The sequence below is a fragment of the Culicoides brevitarsis genome, chromosome 1, assembly GCF_036172545.1.
Source record: "Culicoides brevitarsis isolate CSIRO-B50_1 chromosome 1, AGI_CSIRO_Cbre_v1, whole genome shotgun sequence".
NCBI lineage: Eukaryota > Metazoa > Arthropoda > Insecta > Diptera > Ceratopogonidae > Culicoides > Culicoides brevitarsis.
The window spans coordinates 11,797,546-11,812,036 of record NC_087085.1 but is presented as its reverse complement, the minus strand read 5'-3'; the positions used below and the strand labels follow the sequence as shown (position 1 = coordinate 11,812,036).

Sequence of the window (14,491 nt, the reverse complement as noted above, 5' to 3'; positions counted from 1 at the left end):
AGGCAAGAAAAAGTTCGCAGAAAAGACACTTTAATTAAGTTATGATGCAATTCTGACTTCATTCTTTTTAGATTTCTCGGAAAAATCAGTTCGTAATGGGAGAAATATTGAATTTATTGTTAATTATTTTTATAATTGCCGAGTCTCTTGGTCAAATTGTGCAAAAAGATGATTCTGAAGTTAGTTGTGATGGGTTTAAGTGTCCTGAGGGAACCAATATTTGTCGTGTTACAAAGGATTCTGTGGGAAATTCTGATGAAATTGTCGTTGAAAGGAGTTGTAAAGATAAAAATGGTAAATTATTAGTAAAAAATTTCTAAAAAAATTATTTTTTTTCTTAAAAAAAAAAAAAATTAAAAAAAAATAAAATAAAATAAAAAAAAATAAAAAAAAAAATAAATAAATAAAAAAAATAAATAAAAAAAATAAATAAAAAATAAATAAAATTATAAATAAATAAAAAAAAAATAAATTAAAAAAATAAATAAAAAAATAATAAATATTTTAATATAAAATTTAAAAATTTCGAAAAAATATTAAGAATTAAATTTAAAAAAATACAAAATAAAATTTTTAGGAGAAAATTAAAAAAATTTTAAAAATTAATATTTGAAAAAAAAAATATTTTAAAATAATTAAAAATATTTGTTTAATTTTTTTTATAGGAAAAACCCTCTTCTCCGACATCAAAAAAATCGCAAGCACCATTAATGACTATCATTTCGCATCAGAAACTTCCGTTAATGCACAAAAAACTTCAAACTGGCGAAACGACATTCACAGAGACCTCAACGAAAAAACGAGAAAACTGAAGGAAGAAGCTGAAAACCTTTCACGTCAAGCAAAACTCGCTCTCCAAAAAGCATTTGATCGAATTTTCTCACATCGCCAAGAAATATTTTGAAAATAAAATTTATTAACGTCCAAAAATGTTCGCGAACGTATTTTGCAAGTTATTGTTCAAATTATACAAAACTTGACTTAATTGATCATTCACTTGTTTCTGGATTTGTTGCGTTTGTTTTTGAATTCTCTCATTTAATTTCGCTGCTGCCTCCGGAGACCAAACTTGTCCATCGGAAATGATGTTTCCATTGCGATCTGCTTCGACGTAGGCATTGAAACCCTCATAGGGAGCCAAGGTATCTTTCTTTTCTTCAGCCAAAATTTTGTTTTCGGTATCGAGACATGTCCTTGTGATCGACATATTTCGCGTTCCTTTGATCGAGGCACGTACAACGCGACATTTGAAGGTGTTCTGAGGACATATTATGTCGTCGCAACTTATTTCACCTGCGAAATTTTAGCTTAAAAATTAATTTTAAAGGAAAAAAAATAAAATTTTACCGTAATCATTGATATAAACTGAACCAGCTTCAGTTTGAGACCGAAAAGAGGCTTTGCAAAAGGCGCAACTTGCGATTAAAACAAAAATCCACACACAAAATCCACGCATTTTGAAAATTGCTTCGTGATTGCAGGAACAATCGACACTGAATGCAGTGAGAGGAGAGTGTTTGAGTCACCGTTCGTTAGTATACACAGCTATAGTGTGGCAAATTTAATCAATGCGGCAAGAAAATGACCTAATGATCGTATATAGAGAACCAAACAATCGAAGAGATTAGTTTTTTTACGACTTTTTCATGCAAACTCGTTACTGACGTGTTCGCATCCCCTTCTAAAATCCAAATTTCATGACGAAATTCGAGTCTACCTAATTATAACTTTGGCTGAATGCCTTTGGAATTTCCGTAAAATGAAAAATTTTGTTAAAATTGAAGGTTAGAAGTTAAATTTTTCACGTTCTAATGACTCGGGAGTCAATCGAGTGGAGAAATTTGGCACCAATACCAAATAAAATATTTGTTTACAATTTAAACATTGACGTTGAGAGAAAATACGTGTCTCTCAACTCTCCGTTTATTTCGAATCAAAGCAGTTTATCAACGTCTAAAGTGATTTTTTGATGATTAACATGCTTCTATCCGGCTAAGAATAAGAATTAGAACATAAAAAAGCTTAAAATTAGGGGTTTTTGTATAAATCTAAGGCTTTGTCTAATAAACGCGATCTTGGTAGGTGTTATCTTGGGGTCTTTGTTGCATGGGATTCACTCCTGCTTGTTGTTGGTAGTGTCGCATCATGTGATTCGTTCGTCGGGGCGGCGCCAAGAACTCAAACATGCTCTGTGTGTGTTGCGACAACATTTTGCTCAAGTCGCAGGGCATGGGATCCGTCCAGAAAAAGTCGTGGTTGAGAGCTGTGTCGGCATCGATTCTAAAAAAAATTTTTTTTGGTAAGAATTTTACGTTTAAAATTTGATTTTTTGAATTTTTACCTTTCATTCGGGTCTAATTGAAGTAATTTATCTAACAAATCCACGCCATATTGGTCTTTTACGTACGGTCTTAAGCGTTCCTTGACTTTTCGCTTGTGTCCCATTGGCAGTTCCATTTTCTGATACAACTCGAGATTTTCGACGCCGGGCCAGACATCGGGTGTCAGCGATCCGCACAATTGCGAGATGAAAACGAGTTGCTGTTGCTCCGTATTGCCTTGCATGATGGGCGAACGAGTCCACATTTCCGCCATGATGCATCCGCCGCCCCACATATCGACGGGAGGTCCGTAATTTCGATCGCCCAGCAGCAATTCGGGCGGGCGATACCACAGTGTGACGACACGATTCGTATATTTGTTCGGTTGTCCGTTCTTGCTGACGCTAAAAGCTCGTGCCAAACCAAAATCTGCCAATTTCAAGACGCCATTCTTCGTAATCAGCACATTTGCTGCCTTCATATCACGATGCAGAATCTTGTTGCTGTGGATGTAATACAAGCCGTTGAGTAGTTGTTGCATTACTTTCTTAATTTCGCCTAAACTAAATTTAACGTTGATGTTCGAGAGCAAACCAGCCAAGTCGTGCTCGCAAAAATCAAACACCAGATAGAATGTCGAACGGTATCGATTGTTTTGCGTTGCCTTTGTGCGGCAAATTTCGATGAGATTTACGACATTTTCGTGCTTCAACAACTGCAAGATCCGGATTTCACGCAATGCCGTGATGGGAAACTGTAAGAAGACGAAAAATTATGAGATGTTAAAGCAAAACAAAGAACATGAGACTCACGCCTTCCTTCTCATTGTCCATCAAAACTTTCTTCATGGCGACGAATTTCTTGTTGTGATTCTTCTCGCGTGCCTTGAAAACCTCACTAAACAACGAAATTCAAGGAAATTTGTACGAAATTTAATAAAAATAAACAAAACAAGAATTTCATAACAAGGTTCTTCTTACCCAAAAGTTCCTTGACCGATTTTCGCCACTTTCTCGTACTTGCTGGACTCATTGCAGAACGGAAAGTCAAAGTCTTCGATGTACTTTTGTTTGGCAGACAGAGAAAGGGCAGAACTTGAGGTTGAAGTCGTCATTTTTGGGGATTTTTGAAGATGTTTTGCACTTGTGACTCCTCAATTCTCGAAGCGAGACAATCGGAATGAATTAGCAGAGGCAATTTTCAGAAATGTCAAAAAAACAGGGGCATAGATTTGAAATTTGTGAAAAAGGGCAGTTGAAGGGCTCTTAAATTTTTTTGATTTTCAATGAAAATTTTCATTGATATCGAAAATTGAATTAAAAATGTTCTTAAAATTTTAAAGTTTGTGTAATTTCAAGAAATTTTTCTCAGATTACGATACTACTAAAGTTTTTTTTGTACAAGTTTGAAAAATTTTTAGTGAAAATCCGTTAATTTGAATATTTTTTAACATTAATTTATTTCTGATAAAATAATTAAAGTTCAGTAAATTCAATATTAAAAACAAAAATTAATAAATAAATTTAAAATAAAAAAAATTAGAACTAAGAACAAAATTTCAATAAAAATATGCAATCAACATTACAAAAATCATAAAAATATACAGAAGAGGGCGCAATTTTTTTGTTTAAAAAAGTTAAAAAATAAAAATTTTTATTTGAAATTATTTGAAATCTCAAAAATTGACAATTACAAGTACAATTTTTCTTAAAATTTCGGGAAAATTTATTTGTTTTCGTAAAAAATAAAAAAAAAATTTTTTTTTTTAATAATTTTTCTTAAAAATTAAAAAAAAATTTCTTAAAAAATTAAAAAAAAGTAAGAGAATGAATTTTTCAAAAATATTTTCTCCCCAATCTACCCAAACTTAAACGTTTTCTTATTTTTTTTATTTTTTATATGACAAATATATTATTTAAAGTTTAAATAAATTTCAAGTTTAATTGAAATTTAATATAAAAACTTTTTAAATTTTCTCTTAATATTTTTTAATTAAAATTCTTAAAATTTTTGATAAAATGGATCAATTTTTAATAAAAAAAAATAAATAAAAAATAAAATAAAATAAAAATTTTAATGAAAATATGGTCAAAATTTGATATTTTTTATAATGGCTCATAAATGACACACATAAATTTTTTTGAAAAAATAAAAAATTTTAACGCTAAAAACTTAAATTTTGCAATTTTTTCACAAAATCGCAATTAATAGTCTTTTGTGGTGTTTTACAACGTCAATAAAAATTTTTCTCATAAAATCCCATTCAATATCGCGATTTGTAACGCTTTACTCGGCATTTATTGTCATTGAAACTTTATTGCACCTCTAGTTTCTTCCAAGTTGTATTCAATCAAACATGTTCCGTGTGCTTTTCCTCACATTTCTTCCCATCATCATCAAATGCGCTCCTACAAAATTTTCCGATTTGCACAACATCAACATCTTCAAAATCGATGGTAAGCAATAAATCGCCTTTAAAATAATTTCCGTTTCTCAAATTTTCTTTCAAACAGACATAATTCACTGCGATGAATTGCAATGCGATATTTCCTCGTCCAAATGTTCCGTCACATTAACCACTGACGCCCTAAGCAGAGCAAGAAGTTACGAGGCAACGTGCTGGATCGACGATAATCTAATTGGAAATACAAAAATTCGGCACGAAAGACTTCCCGAAGATGTCACACCGAAAAACGAGTCAATTGTCATGGAATTGTGTCGATATGGACCTCTAAATGTCTATGGATGTAAGAATTTTGCGTAAAATTTTAACGTTGCCCTATATTTAAAGTAATTATCCTTTTGTTCGGCACACTCTCGGCATTTCGTAATAATAACAACTTTCTCATTCCTGACACACATAACAACGTTTCCTTCCTTTCTGAAGCACTTCCTTCGTCATCGTGTTTCATTTTGTGCAAATATGAGTGTGTGTCTCTGAATTTGATGTGACAAAGGAGATAATGTGTGAAAATGCCAGACTTAATTTAGTTATAATAACAGAGAGAGAAGGAGAGAAAGACTCGTCAGTCAACATCGTGTTAAAATTTCTTTGTCAGCTCGTGTCAACAATTTAGTCGCTAATTTGTGTTTAATTTTGAACAATCCTGAATTAATTGCTTAATAATTACTGTTGAGTAGATTTCATTTTTTTTTGCTTGTTAATTAAATTTTATTCCGTTGTTGCAGCGATTGATGGCAAAAACATCAATTACCAATTAGGCGAAGGACGGTTGCGCGGAAATGGATGGAAAAATTGTCCCATAAAGCCGTTGCTGATGCTGATGATGATGATGTCGACGATTGTGGCGATGTTTTAATAGGATAAGCAGGTGTGAAAGTGATAAAAATGTACCTTTCTTTCATGTGGACCTTTTTTCAACGTTATCTTTATTTTTACAGTAAAGGTATTGAATCTGCATTAAATTTTTTCTTCCCTTTTTTAAAATGTATTTTAAAGAATTTTAGGAAAAAAAATGAAGTCTGTCTGGAAGGAAGTGCTTTTTCAAAAAATCATTAAAATTTGGAATATTTGCTTAATTGTAATTTTAAAAATTAATTTAATTTTAAATTAAAATTTAAAAATTTATTTAATTTTTCCGAAAATATGAAATGGAAATAATTTTTAATGCAAATTTGAATTTGAATTTTTATATTCGATTTTATTTTTGGAAATTGACATAATTTGTCAGAAAATTACAAAAATTTTAAAAAATTCAACAATAAAGGCAAGTATAATTTCAAAAATTTTTTTAAAAAATTAAGGAGATCCTTTACAAATTTGATAAATTTTTATAACAAAAAAAAAAAAAAAAATAAATAAATAAAATAAAATAAATAAATAAATAATTTTCTTACGAAATTTCAAAATTAATAGACAAATCACTCTAAAATATAGATTTTTTTTAAAATAATCGATGACATTTTGTTAAATTTCAAATTACGAATTTATCTAACTTTTTTTCTGTGAAAACTACCGTAATGTAGATAATTCTAAAAGAATTTTAAAATCTCTTCTTTTGATGAAAATGGAAGTTAAAACTTGTTTTCTTAAAATTTTTTGTTTTAAATTTTTAAAAATTTTTTACTGAAAATTTCGAAATTTAAACTAATTTCATATATTTTTATTTTAAAATTAAAATTTTAGCGCAAAGAAACCATAAAAAAATTCAACTAAACTTTTTTTTAAAATAAATATTAAATTTAAGATAAATTATGTTCTCGTAACTTCAAAATTAGCCTTCTCTTAAATTATTTACAATTTTCCGTTTCATTAGAATTTCAAAGATTTTTTTTCTCTTAACATTATTTTCATTACGGTAGTCAAAAACCTTAAATTTTACAAAATAAAAAAATTACAGTTTTTAACCAATTTTCACGTTAAAAATATAAATAAAAATAATCGGAAAAAGTTAAATAAAAAAGCGCTTTGACCATCATTCTCATACCTGTAATTATGTAAAGGTCCATTTCCCCGCCACAAAAAGTGTTTGTCAGTGATAATGGCTTGTGGCGGATACCTACCGTACGCACAAACTTTTAAATTATGATTTATATGTTTAAAAAAGTTTCTTTCCTTTTCGTCCCATGCACGACGCGTTCGCCTCATAGCTGCCCACACATTGCGAATTAACGAGGTAGGCATGATAATTTGTTCAATTTTTTTTGTTCCGTATGTCATTCGCTCGCCGCTCGACAGTAAAATCAGCTGTTCCCTACCTGTAACTGCAACATTTTCGTGTCACCTTGTACGAAAGGGAAAATCAGTCCTTTTCACGTGAGTACCGAGTGCCAGACATGCGCTCGAGCAATTTCCCGAAAACAACTCAAAAATTCATACACAAAAGAACTCATTTTCAAGAGTCTCTTGTGTGTTACTTCTTTTGCGCGACTTACTGACCTACCGTAACAGTTTCGCACACACACACACAGAAAATGTAGACAAAAGGCAGTTTGTTTGTACCTGATTTGCATTACACACGTTTATCGTTTTATCTCATCTGATCTTAGATGGATGCGAATTCGCGATGTTGACAGGAAGGAAGAAAGGGAAAAAGGTTGAAAGTGCGTCTAATCAATATTACATGTGTCGGTAAGAAATATTATTTTTTTAATCAAATAACGTTACGGAGGCAGATAGATTGATTGTTTTTATATTTTTAGATGGAAACCGACGAGGGGAGAAAAGACACCTAAAAGTATGATGGATTATGAATATTTTTGGAGGATATTTTCGTGCGTTTGTGATAATAGAAGTTTGTTTGTTTTAAACAGACATTCTCATAATCCGGCGGTTTAAGCGCTATTTTCATATTCATGGCCTAGTTTTGTTTTTGAAAAGTTGCTGTTTTGTGAGAAAATGAACCGTAATTTATCATAAATTTTAAATTTTGTTATAAGAAAATTTTTTTTCAGGATTTTAAAGAAAAAATTCGCTTTTGCTTATAAAATTTTAAGAACATCAAAATGTGTAGCTTCTTATTAAATTAAAATTTATTTTTTAAACACTAACAAAAATTTCTTTTATAAATTTTCTTTTATAAAATTTTTTGCTATAGAAAAATTTCTTTTGTTGGCAATTTTTCTAAAGAAAAATATAGTCATGAGTCTATTATATGAATAAATTGTTCATTAAAAAAAAATAAAATAAAAATAAATAAATAAAATAAAATAAAATAAAATAAAATAAAAATTAAAAAAAAAATAAAATAAAATAAAATAAAAATTAAAAAAAATAATTAATTAAGTAATAAATATTTTTTCTTTATTATTTAATTTTTCTAATTTTTATAATTTTCAAATAAAAATTTTTATGAAAATTTTAAATAAAAGTACCTAATTTTAATAAATTTTTATCTTTTTAATAAATTAAAAGAAATATTATTTTTTTATAAAAATAATATAAAATTTTAAATAAAAACAATTTAATTTAAAAAAAAAAATAAAAATAAACTTTAATTAATTTTGAATATTTTTTAATTTTTTTTTTTAAAAAAAAATAAAATTAATCACCAAATACAAATTATTTTTTGGCAAATAAAAAATCTATAATGAAAAATAAACTTGGTACATAAAAAATAAATTCTTGGCAAATAAAAAATTTAATTAATTAATTTAATTGAAAATTTAAAAACCTAATTTAAAAAAAAAATTTAAAGAAATTTTTTAATAGAAATTTAATTTAAAAATTTTTTTAACAGAAATTTAATTTAATTTTTTTTACAGAAAAAAAATATAAATTTGTTACATTTTCTCACAAAATCACTTTGACACAAAGAAAAACTTTACTCTTAAAGTTGAAAGAGTCTCGCATGAAAAATAAAAAACCAAAATAGAGGGAATTGCAAAACCGAGAAATGTTAATTTTGTTTTGTTAATCTCTGAACATTTGAACTCGAATCTGTTCTGCAGTAAACCAAAGACCTGCTTAAGTGGCTGTTTTGTACATTTTCTCATTGAAGACACACACACAAAGAGAAATATAAAGAGGAAAGAAGGAATATTTCAGCGTACCGAGACCCGAAAGTGGTTGGCTTTAAAATATGGTTGAATGGATGTTCAAAAGGTTTTGTTTATTATTTATGAGATGCAAATACTCACAAAACTTGTGCAATATCAGGCATTCACAACGAAAAACGAGAACATTTATAAAGCTTTTACCACTGAATTGTTTATGCATGAAAGAGTTTTAAAATCACTTGTTTGAAATCTCGTTCGTCGTCTCAAAAATTGCAGCTTTACTTTGTCCAACTTTGTTAATTTCAAATCCATTAATTTTTGTCTCACATGCAACACGATGAAAAATGACCGAAATATGCACTTTAATGAGTACCTTAATTACTTGTCCCCATTAATAAATTGCCATTGTGACCTTTCTCGTAGTTGTCCTTGTTTCATTTTACGACTTTTCCATCAGAGATGTTGAGCTCGTTAATCCTCGTTTGCGTTGCAGGCGACATTGTCTCTCACAAATTGGTTAACTGCGACCGATGCATGCAAATTTCCAAACAAATTTAAACTCTCGTGTGCTTTTTACATGAACTGCACTGCATTAAGAGACGATGTGATGCAGAAATTATTTTCAGGCGGTAGAAATCCTTGCTGATGTGCATTTTCGTGTGTGTGTGTGTGCAGGAGCGACACGTTTTTAATACCAGTGAATGCAAGTTAACAAGTACTTAGTTGCGGATGAATGCGCGTGAATGGCGAAACTTTGCCGGTGATGATGACGACGACGACGTGAAATTTTCACAATTGCTCCGAGAGAGAGAAAATAGCTTCTGTTTAACTTTAAGCTTTATAGTCCAATTTTGATATTCGTACAATGGAAATTTATTGTGGGTTTAAAAACTATTTAAATGACTTTACTTTTCCAAATGTTGCTATTTCTCTCGTTCTAATATGCCGAGAGAGTAACCTTTTGTAAATTGCCTGGATTTATGCATTTTGCATTGTATTTATTAATATCGGAATTGTAAAGTGGAAGTAATTCGGAAAAGTTTTTAACCAAGCGTTTTAGCAATGCAGTTGGATTAGTAAGTTGTTCCAAGTAGGTATATTAATCGCTTGTCTTTTGCACTCACAACAATGGAAAACAATTTCAATTTCTGAGGAGAAACAGTTCTTTTGTTTCTTATTGAATTGAATTTCTTAAAAGCAAGGGATTTAAAATAAATCGAAAAAGGTAAATAAAAGAAAATTATTTGATAAAATTTGATTTTAAATTAACCCAGTGCACATTTTGAAAGTTTGACCTAATTTACATTTCAAATTATTGTTTTGATATTAATTAAAATTTTATCCCAATGCAAATTCTAAATATTTTCATAATTTCATACTTCAAAATTATGCCCAATGCACATGTTGGAAAATTATCCCAATGCACATTTTTATTTTTTTTTCAAGGTATATTTCATTTTGTTTCTACTGCACTGCATATTTTGTATTTTTTCAATTGCTTACATTGAAAAATCTTCACCCCAGGTTACATTTTTCATGTTATATATATATTTTTTTAATTTTTAAACCCACTGTACATTTTAAAAGTTTATTTCATTTAAAATTTTTGCTCTGATCAATAATTTAAATTTTATCCCAATGCACATTTTAAATATTTAACGAATTTAAAATTATGCCCAATGCACTCATTGAACATTTTACCCAATGCAAATTTTGATTTCTTTTAAAAGAATATTAAGACTTTTTTACTTTATGTAAAAAATTTGAGAAAATTTCATCCCAGTTTACATTTTTAATAAAATAATATATTTTTTTTAAATTTTAAACCCAGTGCACATTTTGAAAATTTAACCTAATTTACATTTAACATATTCGCTCTCATTCATAACTTTAAATTTATCCCAACGTACATTATAAATGTTTTATTTTTTTAAATTTTATTCTTCAAAATTGTGCCCCAATTCATATATTGAAAAATTTTCCCAATGCACATTTTGATTTCTTTCCAAATTTTAAATATTTAGTTTATTTTTGTATTGCTCAATCTTTTATTTAAAATTTTTTATCCTAAAAAATTTTCATTTTCGCCCCAATGAACAAATTGAAATTTTTAACCTAATGCAAATTTTATAATTTTTCCCCATAGCATATTTTAATTTTTTTTCTATTGCCAATTATGAGCTTACATTTTATTTAAATGTTTGCCCCAAAGAATATTTTAAAGTTTTAATCCAATGCACATTGTAAAATTTTTAACCTTAAAAAATAATTATTTCTTTCAAATTCATCAAATTGTCAAAGAAAGGTAAATTAATTTCGACGTCAAATGCACTAAATTCTTCCCCAAATTCGAGAAAAAACCAAATAAAAATGCTTTTCAAACAGCAATAAATCAACAACTAAGGCGTCATTGTCCATGTCATAAAATATAACATTGTAATTTTCGTGTAATAACAAAATTTTACGAAGCTTTTTGTTGCACAACCAGCAAAATCAACGAAAACTTTTCCGTGTACAAGATGCAGGCAGTGGTAACAATACATCATCATCATCATCATTATTATTACTTAGCCTTTAGCAAATTTTCCATTTATCATGTGTAATGATAGTGGCAGTGATTGTATGCAATTTTTCCCCCGAACTTTTGTGTCGATGCACCAAATGCACATTTTACCATTTTGATTGGACAAATATTTTACTTTTCAACATGCAGACACAGAACACACAGAGAAAAACGTCAATTGTAAAATTGCATGTTGTTCAGATTGCAAAATTCCCGTAGACAATATATAAATAAAGTTTTGTTCAATTGCACAATTGAATAAACAACATCAACGACACGATGCTACATATCCAGATGAATGATGGCGGTGACAAATGAATATGTTGATATTATGTTTGCATAATTTTTCTGAGGGACGACGCGTTTCAGCACGCCAAATTTTGCTGGATTTTCTAAATGTGTCGGCGATAAATTATATTTTGGATATTCAATTGGTGCCGAAAATTGTTGCGTGATTCTATCAGTTACACATTTTTCGCGTGCGTCCGATTTAAAGAGATAATTTGATGATCGCGAAAACGGAAATAAATTTATTTGATGTGAGAGAAAAAATTTTGGCATGAAAATCAGGAAGGAAGAGCAATTTAGGGAAATATGCATGCAAAAATTTTACAACTTTTAATTAATTTTATGGACCGTTAAATTAAAAAAAAATTGCAATCACCTTTTATTGCTCGGATTTTTTTTATGAGAGTTTTTGTTCCTCATCGCTCATGTCGCTCATAAAAATAAAAGTTTACAGGTGTTTTGATGGCTTTTTGATGAAGTGCATGCTTTATTGAGCTTTCAAGTTTCACCTTTTAATAAAATTATTTTTTTTTATTAAAGATAATTTGGAAAAAAATTTCACAAAAAAAGGCAAAAATGGCTTTGACACAGTTTTTGACTTAGTTTTTTTGCTCTTGATTTAGTTTTCAAAACAAAACTATGTCAAAGGAAAAATTTTTTTTCAGTTTCAATTTTTTGACAGTTTTGAGTTAGAAAATGATTAAAAATGATAAATTAGAGCCCTCTGACAAATTTTTATCCATTTGGAGCAAGATTTGACAAAATTGGCTTTGACACAGTTTTTGACACAGTTTTTTTTGCTCTTGATTTAGTTTTCAAAACAAAACTATGTCAAAGAAAAAAATTTTTTTCAGTTTCAATTTTTTGACAGTTTTGAGTTAGAAAATGATTAAAAATGATAAATTAGAGCCCTCTGACAAATTTTTATCCATTTGGAGCAAGATTTGACAAAATTGGCTTTGACACAGTTTTTGACACAGTTTTTAGTTTTGCTCTTGAGTTAGAAAATAGTTTTCAAAACAAAACTATGTCAAAGGAAAATTTTTTTTTCAGTTTCAATTTTTTGACAATTTAGTTTTCAAAACAAAACTATGTCAAAGGAAATTTTTTTTTCAGTTTCTATTTTTTAGCAGCTTTGACTATTTTTTAAGTCAAAGTTTTAGTCAATTAAGTTTTTTAAGCAAAAGTAAAAGTAAAAAGTTTTTTCGGCCCTGTAAAAAAATAATAAATAAATAATAAAATAAATTTTGGGATGAAAATTTTAGAAGTTTTAAGTTAAAACCAAAAAACTGAAATTTTACCCTTTTTTCATTTTTTTTTTTTTTTTAAAAACCGATTCTATCAAACAATTAATTTAAAACGAAAAATCAATCAAATTGTCAAAGTCTCGTTACAGTTCAATCAGAAAAGTCATTAAACAACTCCAAATTGAATGTAAGTCGCACTTTTTTCAAACTCATTTCTTTGTCATTCAATCTCATCACATCGCTTAATCGGGAAACTAAGTAGAGATTTGTTGTTTGTTTGTTCGTTCGAAGTAACAAGGAGGATGAGAGACAAAAAAAAGCAAATAAAAGAAAAAAAGAGGAAAGCGTGTACACAAAAATCAATTTAAAAAGTTTTTCCTTTAACGACGCTTCCATCAATCCGCCTTTATTTACTTGGATGCGATGTCAACTTTTTTTTTTGTTCCCTAAAACGGATTTTCATGAAATCTCTTGCCACTGCAATTATTATCCACACGGAAATTCACATCATTATTAGCCAAAATTTATTTCCCGTCATCTCTGTGTCTCTCTCGTTCTCTTGCATCGCAACATTTTCCAACATGTGTCATGTTTCATTTACATTTTCCTCATTATATGAATTTAGATTAGATAACAATAAATTTGCATGACACATCGAATGCGTCGAGTGCGAAATTGTTTTACAGGGGAGGTAGAAAAATTTGTTTTGTCAATTTTTGGGGTTTACCAGCAAAGATACAATGTGAAAATGGTAATTTTTCGGCAACAAAGATGAAAGGAAATTGATTGCTCATCGTTGATCTTGTGTGCTTTTAATTTTCCAATTACCACTCTCTCTCGTTTCTTTGATACACACAAAAGCGAATGTACACAAAGGCCGACAAAGAGTTACTTTGCTTTGATGATGATGCGATCGAAATTTCAAACATTTTGATAGCCACAAGAAATATTTTCGGCATTTTGATGGACATGAACGGGATTAACATTAGGGATGGTAATTAAATTTTGGTTGTAAAATTTTAAATTAGGTAGATAAAATTTTTAAATTGTGCATTGGGTCAAAAATTTAAAATGTGCATCGGGTAAAGTATAAAAAGTGCATCGGGTAAAAAAATTTTAAAATGTGCATTGGAGTGAATATTTAAAATTTTATTGTGTAAAAAAATTTATCTTAAAATTCAAAACGTAAGTTTTCAATTTTTTAAAATGTGCATCGGGTCAAAAAACGAAAATGTGCATTGGGATAAAAAAATAAAAATTTTGTATTGGGGTGAATATTTAAGATTTTACTGTGTAAAAATTTTATCGTAAATATTTAAAACGTAAGATTTTCAATTTTATAAAATTTTTAAAATATGCATCGGGTTAGAAATTTAAAATGTGTACTGGGTCAAATGTTTAAAATTTGCATTTAAAATATTTTTTCATCAATAAATTTTATCGTTAAAATTTCAATTTAAATTTGAAAAAGTTTTTCAAATAGGCATCGGGATAAAAATTAAAAATGTGCATTGGGAAAAAATTAAGATTTTGCATTGGGGTAAAAATTTCAAAGTAAAAAATTGAAAAACCTTAAAATGAATCAATTTGTTAAAAAAATGAACCTGGCGTCT

General features: G+C 28.7%; 2 protein-coding genes and 2 long non-coding RNA genes across 5 annotated transcripts; 3 read left to right on the top strand and 1 right to left on the bottom strand.

Annotated features, from left to right (window-relative positions):
- The first annotated feature begins 56 nt into the window (after positions 1–56).
- On the top strand, positions 57–1,006 carry LOC134836854 (uncharacterized). Its single transcript, XR_010162327.1, has 2 exons — positions 57–294; positions 666–1,006. It is a non-coding gene; the product is annotated as an uncharacterized LOC134836854 (long non-coding RNA).
- Positions 897–3,486, bottom strand: LOC134836853 (cyclin-dependent kinase 9). 2 transcript variants are annotated; one of them, XM_063852107.1, is made up of 6 exons: positions 3,302–3,486; positions 3,134–3,218; positions 2,342–3,075; positions 1,666–2,280; positions 1,348–1,586; positions 897–1,293 (listed from the first exon to the last, which is right to left on the bottom strand). In XM_063852107.1, the coding sequence occupies exons 1-4, from the start codon at positions 3,433–3,435 to the stop codon at positions 2,061–2,063; spliced, it is 1,173 nt and encodes a 390-aa protein (XP_063708177.1). In that variant the 5' UTR covers positions 3,436–3,486; the 3' UTR covers positions 897–1,293; positions 1,348–1,586; positions 1,666–2,060. The 2 variants fall into 2 exon arrangements, with proteins under 2 accessions (XP_063708177.1, XP_063708176.1); XM_063852106.1 differs by having other exon boundaries at positions 1,348–2,280.
- Positions 3,487–4,671: 1,185 nt separating this feature from the next.
- Positions 4,672–5,909, top strand: LOC134827329 (uncharacterized). Its single transcript, XM_063839928.1, has 4 exons — positions 4,672–4,777; positions 4,835–5,068; positions 5,511–5,728; positions 5,782–5,909. The coding sequence occupies exons 1-3, from the start codon at positions 4,678–4,680 to the stop codon at positions 5,639–5,641; spliced, it is 465 nt and encodes a 154-aa protein (XP_063695998.1). The 5' UTR covers positions 4,672–4,677; the 3' UTR covers positions 5,642–5,728; positions 5,782–5,909.
- A 1,429-nt stretch (positions 5,910–7,338) lies between these two features.
- On the top strand, positions 7,339–7,735 carry LOC134827566 (uncharacterized). The gene is made up of 2 exons (XR_010161798.1): positions 7,339–7,413; positions 7,485–7,735. It is a non-coding gene; the product is annotated as an uncharacterized LOC134827566 (long non-coding RNA).
- The last annotated feature ends 6,756 nt before the right edge of the window (positions 7,736–14,491 follow it).